The sequence below is a fragment of the Elephas maximus genome, chromosome 4 (genome assembly GCF_024166365.1).
Source record: "Elephas maximus indicus isolate mEleMax1 chromosome 4, mEleMax1 primary haplotype, whole genome shotgun sequence".
Classification (NCBI taxonomy): Eukaryota; Metazoa; Chordata; class Mammalia; order Proboscidea; family Elephantidae; genus Elephas; species Elephas maximus.
The window spans coordinates 195,894,390-195,903,094 of record NC_064822.1 but is presented as its reverse complement, the minus strand read 5'-3'; the positions used below and the strand labels follow the sequence as shown (position 1 = coordinate 195,903,094).

Here is an 8,705-nt window from a genome sequence, read left to right as displayed (position 1 = left end):
CTGCCCCGCCGGCAGCCTCCCGCCTCGAGCCCGGGCCGCGCGTCATGGCGGTGGCGGCGGCGGGGCGGCCGGGGCGGGGCGGCGGCGGGCGGGGCGCGTCTGCACGCAGCGCGCCGGGCGGAGCGCTCGCCGCATTGTTTGCTTCGCTGGGGAGCGAGCGAGTGGCCCGGCCCGGGCGTCCGAGCAGCCCCGCGCCCCGCGCCCCGCGCCCCGCGCCGCCGCCGCCCCGGCCGGGCCTCCTCCGCGAGCGGCCTCCCCGAGCCGGCCCCGAGCCGGCCCCGAGCCGCTGCCTGAGCCCGCGGCCGCCCCGCCGGGCCCGGAGCCGCCGCCGCCGCCGCCGAGAGGAGCCCGCGCCCAGGAGCGGCGGCGGGGCCGGGCCTGCGCGGCCGTTGGCGGAGGAGCCGCGGGCGCCATTAGCGCCGCCTCGGCCGCGCCGGCTCCCCGCGCCGCCCGCCCGCCCGCCCGCCCGCCCGCCGGGCTCCCGCGGTCGCGGCGCCCCGAAGGTGAGTGGCCGGGGTCCGGGCCGGACGCCGCCCCCCGCCTCGCGGGCCGCCGGCCCCGCCGCCGCCCTCGGCCGCGGCCTCTCGTGGGCTTGTTGTGCGGACGCCATGTTTGGCGGCGCATTGTCCGCGGGCAGGGCCGGGGCGGGCGGGGGCGGCCGGGCGGCGCTGTCAGCGGGGCCGGGCGGCCGGGGAGGCGACGGGGAGGCCGGGGGACGGCGCAGGCCCCGGGCGTCCGGCCGCGGCGGCCCGGCTCGGCCCTGCCCGCCGCCGCGTTCGCTGCCCGGTCCCGCCGGGGGCCGCGATGGCGGGTCGGACGCTGCCGCTGAGGCCGCTGCTGGCGGCGGGAGCCTGGGGGGCCGTGGGCTCGGGAGGTCGGCGCCTTTTCCGGCCCCGGCCCGGGGAGGAGAGGCTCTGCAGGCCGGGCCCCGGGAGGAGGAGTGGGCCGGGCCCTGGGAGGAGGAGTGGGCCGGGCCCCGGGAGAAGGAGAGGGCCGGGACCCGGGAGGAGGAGTGGGCCCGGCCCTGCCAGTGGTCAGCGCCGAAAGCCTCGGCCCGGAGCCTGCACCCAGAGCCTGCACCCACGGTCACGTTCTAATTACGGCCAGGAGAGAATCTCATTGTGCTCCCCGTCGGTTGCATGCATATCTCTTTGACGTGCTGGTTGCATTATGTAAAACTCTGTTTTGCCAAGACAGGAAACTCCCTGTTAACAGGGACGTGCTTTGAAGATTTCTTAACAAGAAACGTTGGCAAACCTCTGCGGATTTTCTCAGTCCCATGCTGTGCAACATTTGCTGGGCTCGATAAGTTGGGTGTAGAGATGGTCTCAGGAGCAAGTGGCTATCAGTCAGCCATTCCTGCAGATTTGGGACTCGGGATGAAGCACTGGGTAGCATTGTCACTCAGCACCTGGAAGTGAATCGGCATCCTGGCTTTCCCGGGCCTCTCTCGAAGAAGTAACTTTGTGGAGGTATAACTTACGTATATCTCTTAGTAGTACACAGTTGAGTTTTGACAAGTGTGTGTACATCCAGGAAACCACCACTCCCATCAAGAGCATTCCCAGCACCCCAAAAAGTTTGCTCCTGCTTGGGTCTATTTTTAAGGGCTTGTCACTGCTTAAAATATAGTTTATGAAATCCTGGTACTATATATTTATCTGGCTTGGTACCCAGAGTGCTCCTTAGAAGTGAGGATGGCGAGAGTTTGTCTCACAAACTCAGGACATGTTATCACCAGGGACCAGTCCCTGGAGAAGGACACCATGCTTGGTAAAGTAGAGGGTCAGCGAAAAAGAGGAAGACTCAAGATGGATTGACACAGTGGCTGCAACGATGGTGTCAAACACAGCAACGATTGTGAGGATTGTCCAGGACGAGGCAGTGTTTCGTTCTGTCATACGTTGGGTCGCTAGGAGTCAGAACTGACTGGATGGCACCTAATAACAGCAGCACCTGTGCTGCCAGGCACTGTTCTTAGTGCTCTGTATGAACCCATTTATTCTTCACACAGCTCGATAAGGTGTCTGTTCTTCCCATTCCCACTTTATAGCAGAGCAGGCAGTGGCTAGGGGGATTTAAATGACCTGTCCAGAGCCAGGCAGGGAATAAAACTAATTTGAGCAATGTGAGCTGATACCAGTCTGGCGTTTCCTGTCCTTCGTGGCTCTGCAGGATGGATTTAGCAAAATTATTTCCCAAGACACATGCACACACAGTTACTGTCCTTGCTGATACTGTCCTTGCTGATCCCCTTCTCCTGCAGTGCTTGTCCCTGTACAGAGTATGGAGGGAGCTGAGGGCCAGAGACAGACCTGTGGCTCAGGGAAATGATGGGACAGTGAGGCCTTGTGTCGTCCTGAGCTGGACCCTGCTGCTAAATGCCTTTTTCCCTGGTCACAGTTATGCTTCCAAATTACAGAGCTGCTGTCACCATTAAGTGTTAGGTTAAATTCTTCGTGTAGAATGTGGTCAGATAAAGGGTTTCAGTACCCATTTGGGAGGGTTTAGATGTTGAAGGGCTTATTATAGTTGGAGTTTGTTGGTGCTTTGCTGGAGAGGAGAAAATTATACCTTTGTTTTTAATCTGGCGAGTAACCAACTGTTGCTCCTGCCCCACCTCAGTAATGACACTGTGAAGCTATCCCTGGGTGCGTTAGGGTCCCCTCCTTGAAGGCTGTGGTGCTGACATCCTGGGGCTGTGCCTAGCTCCACTTGGGAGGCATTTGGGCTCCTGCTGGCTGGTGGGCTCCTCTGGCTGTACCTATGGGCGTGCGTGCTGGTAGAGGGGGCTCTGCTGACGGCCCAGAGGAGATCCAGGATTGAGGGGCACTGGGGGGCCCCTCAATTGCGGGCAAATTGGGGTTGGCTGACTATGGTGTTTGCCATTCATAGAAATTCCTGTGTCGTCTCAGTATTAGAGGTGGGTTTCTTGTCGACCAAAGAATAAGAAAACCATCATCTGAAGGGCCTGTCTTAAACAGTGTGCTCAGGATCTGCTGGGATTTCTTTTTGGGACCTAGGAAGTGCAGTCAGCTTGAGTCAGTGGGAGGCTGTGGATTCTGGCTCCCAAGGTGCCCCTCGCCACCTCGACGTAGCCAGCCAGGCACAGCAGCCAGGCCCTGGGTTCTGTACGGAGTATCAATGAGCTGATCTCTTAAAATTATTTTGCTTCCTGTAAATAAAATGTTCCCAGGGAGAAGTCCGAGTGGTCTTCTCGTTGGCGCCCAGCACGTACCCCAAGGTGACACCCTGCTCGGCACGTGGGTCCAGAGTTAGGAGGCATCTTTATCAAGGAAGCCCTAGAAACAGGCAATATTCAGACAGTGAAGGGATGGGGCGCGCTCACTGATTTCGTCCGTGTCTGAGAAGAGCAAATTCTCATAAATCTCTACGGTTACCTGTTCAGGCACCTGGGCCAGCCACCAGCCTTGTGGCATGGGTGGCTGCATGGTGGGGGCTCTGCAGCAGGTGGGGAGCCAGTCCGGACCAAAGCTGAGCTCTGCGGAACTGCTGTTTCTCACCATGTCAGGAAGGGGCAGAGATGTATGTCACACACCTGTGGCCTTTCCTTGAAAACCAGGGAAGAGGACACAGCCCAGCTTAGCGTTAAATCCTGGGGCTGAGAGACCACCCAGTGGTCCCACTGCTGTGGCCCCTAGAAGCTGAGCTGTATCCTCCCAGGGTGAAGATGGTCTCCCCGTAGCACACAGGGTTTCCCTCTTGGACTCTGACGTGGCCCGTGGCCTCATGGCTTACAGCGACATGGAGGAGTAGTGGGCTGGTCATGGGAATTCATGCTCTGAGGGCCTGCTGTCATCTCGGTCACCTGTGACTGGGTCTAGAAAGGAGGGTATGTGCCTGCAGGTGCCTCTCACAGAGCCATGCTGCCTGGGGTGGTTCACCGGGAACACCAGGGCCACTCTGCTGCCACCTCTCCTCCTGGCACTGTCGTCAGTTCTTGCCCTGGGGGGACACTGAGGCCTGGTGAGGACCGGCCATAGGAGGGTGTGGAAATACGGGCACACATCCTGGGGTGGGTGATTCAGAGATGGTTCAGATGTGGATGTCACCCTGGCCTGGCCCTGAGTCGGTCACTGAGCCCTGCCCAGCGTGCCTCGGTTTCCTCAGGTGTGCTGTCACCGTGTGTGGGACTGACTTTAACTCTGACTTTGTGTCTAGGTAATCATTACCAAATGAGGAGGAAAGGACGATGCCATCGAGGACCTGCAGCCAGGCACCCTTCCTCCCCATGCGGTGTTAAACACTCCCCGACAAGAGAGACGCTGACCTACGCCCAAGCGCAGAGGATGGTGGAGATCGAGATTGAGGGCCGTCTGCACAGGATTGGCATCTTCGACCCCCTGGAGGTCATCCTGGAAGACGACCTCACTGCCCAGGAGATGAACGAGTGCAACAGCAATAAGGAGAACAGCGAGAGGCCGCCCGTTTGTCTGAGAACTAAGCGCCACAAAAACAACAGGGCGAAGAAGAAAAACGAAGCCCCCCCCAGCGCCCATGGCACGGCAGCCTCGGCCAGCGCGCTCCCCGAGCCCAGGGTGCGGATCGTGGAGTACAGCCCCCCGTCGGCGCCCCGGCGGCCGCCCGTCTACTACAAGTTCATTGAGAAGTCGGCCGAGGAGCTGGACAATGAGGTGGAGTACGACATGGACGAGGAGGACTACGCCTGGCTGGATATCATCAACGAGAAGCGCAAGGGGGACTGTGTCTCGGTGGTGTCGCAGAACATGTTTGAGTTTCTGATGGACCGCTTCGAGAAGGAGTCGTACTGTGAGAACCAGAAGCAGGGCGAGCAGCAGTCCTTCATCGACGAGGACGCCGTGTGCTGCATCTGCATGGACGGCGAGTGTCAGAACAGCAATGTGATCCTCTTCTGCGACCTGTGCAACCTGGCCGTGCACCAGGAGTGCTACGGAGTGCCCTACATCCCCGAGGGCCAGTGGCTCTGCAGGCACTGCCTGCAGTCCCGCGCCCGGCCTGCCGACTGCGTGCTGTGCCCCAACAAGGGAGGTGCCTTCAAGAAGACGGACGACGACCGCTGGGGCCATGTGGTGTGCGCCCTGTGGATTCCCGAGGTCGGGTTCGCCAACACGGTTTTCATCGAGCCCATTGACGGCGTGCGGAACATCCCGCCCGCCCGATGGAAGCTCACCTGCTACCTCTGCAAGCAGAAGGGTGTCGGAGCCTGCATCCAGTGCCACAAAGCCAACTGCTACACAGCATTCCATGTGACGTGTGCCCAGAAGGCTGGCCTGTACATGAAGATGGAGCCCGTGAAGGAGCTGACGGGCGGGGCCACCACCTTCTCGGTCAGAAAGACTGCATACTGTGACGTCCACACGCCGCCGGGCTGCACCCGGAGGCCTCTGAACATTTATGGAGATGTTGAGATGAAAAATGGCATCTGCCGCAAAGAGAGCTCCATCAAGACAGTAAGGTCCTCGTCCAAGGTCAGGAAGAAGGCAAAGAAGGCCAAGAAGACACCAGCGGAGCCTTGCACAGTCATGCCGACTGTGTGTGCTCCCTATATCCCCCCTCAGAGGTAAGTGCATCACACTGCTGGGCCAGGAGTGAGTTTAGGATGGGGTGCCAGGAGAGGTGCATGTGGGCTTCCACGAGGGAGCTGTGTTGCGTGTCAGGGTGCCTCTGCTCATGGAGCTTCCTGATGCCCCCCAGACGCAGTGCCACTATGTCAGGACCACAGATGTCCTGAAAGTGTATAGCATGCCGGACTGTGGCTGCCCTGCTGGGTGAGCCCGGTGCCGCCTCGCAGTGACGACATACTGACCTGTCCGGCCAGCCAGTCTTGTGGCTGCTTTGACGCAATAAAATGCTGTGCTCTGCCTCTGCCACGGTTTGGGAACCTTTTAGTATTTGTTTTTAGTAATCTGGGCCTGGTTGGACACGTGGCCGTGGGTGGACACCGCAGGGAAGCGGGTGGTGGCCCTATTTCTATTCTGTTGGAGTCTTTCCTTGTTCTTCCCCTGGTTCCTTTTAGAAGTGCAAATGCAGATGTGTATAAGGGCTCCTTGACCCCGCCTTCCCGTCTTGTGGAGTACTGGGAGTCCCAAGGCCTCGCTGGTACCTGCTGCAGGCAGCCCACCTTGCTCAGCCCACGTCCACTCCTGTCAGCCTCACTCTTGACTCCAGGGGCCGCTGTTGACCCTGCTCTGTCTGCGTCCACGCCTCACTTCTCTTCCTCTTCCAGACCTGTTGGTCCCATCACTGCCCTGCTCTTTTCATTCAGTTATCTTTAAAACGCCCTTCATCTTGTTAGAGCTTGAGGTAAGTGACTGGGTGGTAGAACACCAGTCTCTTCAGCGTGCCTTGTCCTGCAGGAGAGCAGCCATCCTGTGAGATGAGCCTGCTCTTTTGGTGCTCACTTAGCCCCACCCCCAGCTTTGAGAGAGGAGTACCATGTACGGGGTGAGGGGTGTAAAGATGGCGGGTGAGGAGGGAGGGCCTGGAGATGAGGTACAGCTGAAGACAAGACGCTGCATGTGGTGTGTGTGGTTGCCTGGCTTGCGCTGTCACTCAGAAGTGATTAACTGGTGTTCATTTACACACTGAGGAAGTGACAGACTTTTTATTGTTTGTAAAAATCAATAGCCCAAGGCTGATGGCTGTGAGGCAGTGGTCAGACATACCTCCACCCTCCAGCCTTTTTAGCCGTTCTGATGCCCACCGTCCCTCCCCCAGCACCCTGTACTCGTTCCTGGGTTTGATAACTTACTGCAGTGGCCACGTAGAGTTCACAGACCATTCAGGGTTTATTAGGGAAGTAACAGGTTATAAGTCAGGATCAGGGACACTCAGGATACAGTTCTTCGGTCAGGACAGTCTCTTCTCAGCCGTACCTGCAGGCGGGACTCTCTTCTGGTCCTGGGCGCCTCGGCCCGGCCTCTGCCCTGCTCGGGCGAGTGTTACAGAGCTGTCTAGCTCCATCAGTAAGTGCCTGCAGGCACCCCAGTCTGCCAGCAAGTCTCGGCCTGAAGGTGCTCAGCCCTCGCTCCGTGGGTCGGCACACTCACTGTAACTGCCTTGGCTCTGTGGGTCAGGAAGCCCATCAGCTGTGTCATGCTGGTTTCCTGGTTCTGCTGTTGCTGCTTCTCACCAGCCTTTGCCATCCTGGTGTTACATGTCTCCCTGTCCTCTAGGTGTAGGAGGTTCTCAGCACAGAGACCCCAGGTCCAAAGGATGTGTTCTGCTCCTGTCTCCTCTTCTTAGTGGTAGTATTCCCCCTCCCCCTCCCCCGTCCATGTCTGGGATGGTTCATTTTAAGCCTAGCAGGATGGCAGAAGTGACCAGTTCCTTTGTTAGGGTTCCATACACCTCATTTGCATGGTTTCACTCCCACAAGGGTGCTGTGCATCTTATTTACATTATTAGCAAGCTGTCCAATCCACATGGATGGCCACAAGAACCTCATTTGCATAATCCTGCCAAGTTATTTGGTGGCAGTTACAAGACCATGGCGAGAAAAAAAAAAAAAAAAGCAATCTGTAACATTGCATTCAGTCCCCCAGTTTTTCTAGCCGTAGTTCTTTCATACGTGGGCGATAGCTTCTGCCTCCCAACATTTTACCAATCCAGAACAGTCGTCAACAGTTAGTCTTCAGTAGGGCAGAGTCCTCAGGTGAGATTACTTAGGTACCAGCTTTTAAGGCCTGTTGCGAGTATCCATCTGATCTGGTCAGGATCTCCAAAAGTTGTCTTCGCCCTTTCTGGCCTCTGATAAAATTTAATTCAGAGAAGATTATTCCCTTACTTGGAGTCTCACGAGGTATCAGCACAGCAAACCTTCAGGGGGCTTTAGGTTTGGCCTCTGTACTTGGGTCCAGCAGTGCCTCCCTGTTAGGCCACAGGTTCACACTTCCGGCTTCTACAGTCACAGTTGCTGCAGTCAGTTAAGCCTGTTAACAGTCAGTCAGCGCTCCCAGCTGAGTGGTGTAATCCTGTCAGCATCTCCCCCATCCTCTCTTCTTCAGATCTGTACGGATCTTCCCTTATCCCCTCACTTGGAGTGTAAGTGTACCCACGAAAGCATGTAGCCGGCTACTGTGTGCCTTTATCTCCTTCCATCCTAGATAGCCAGTGTTTAAATTGCCCGTCCTTGTCAAACCAGTGCTTGCTCTGAGGAGAGAAGCAAGTTCCGTGGTCTGAAGAATCTTCTGTGCCAGTCAGAGCTTTGAGCATCCGCATCTGTGAGCCAAGTCCAGTCCAGAGCAAGCTGTCTAGGCACAGTGCTTAAGGGTTCAGCTGTTTATGTAACAGAAGGTGAGCAGTTTGAATCCACCAGCTGCTCCTTAGAAACCCTGTAGGGCAGTTCTGCTCTATTCTGTAGGGTCGCTATGAGTCAGAATCGACTCCGTGGCAGCAGGGTGTTATACCAGCTCAGGGTGTCAAACATCTTTCTCTTCATTTGGTTGGGTTCTGGTCAGTTCATTCCTAGGCCCTGTGGCCTAGGTCATTGGGTACACACACCTCCTGGCCCTTCAGACCAGTCAGCCCTTTCTCTTTCTTATCCCTAGCTATGGGCTAGGTGAATGGGTGCCAGTGGAACGTGTCCCAGCTCAGCCCATCTCTTTGTTGCTGCGCCTTCCCTACTTCCACTCGTGGGGTGGACCCAGGTCGTCAACACAAGCTGGCATGCCATGCTGTCTTCTCGCTGGCCCCCTTAACAT

The 8,705-nt window shown here is 57.6% G+C and overlaps 1 protein-coding gene across 4 annotated transcripts in view; it reads left to right on the top strand.

The window, feature by feature from the left end:
• Positions 1–464: 464 nt before the first annotated feature.
• BRD1 (bromodomain containing 1) overlaps positions 465–8,705 on the top strand; it is a 68,479-nt gene continuing 60,238 nt past the window's right edge. For 2 of the 4 annotated variants that reach the window (XM_049884696.1, XM_049884697.1), the window contains exon 1: positions 785–5,563. In XM_049884696.1, the coding sequence (XP_049740653.1) occupies positions 4,197–5,563 (1,367 nt within the window). In that variant the 5' untranslated portion in view covers positions 785–4,196. Of the gene's footprint in view, positions 504–784; positions 5,564–8,705 lie in introns of those variants that run through there. The other 2 variants (XM_049884694.1, XM_049884693.1) reach the window with 2 other exon arrangements.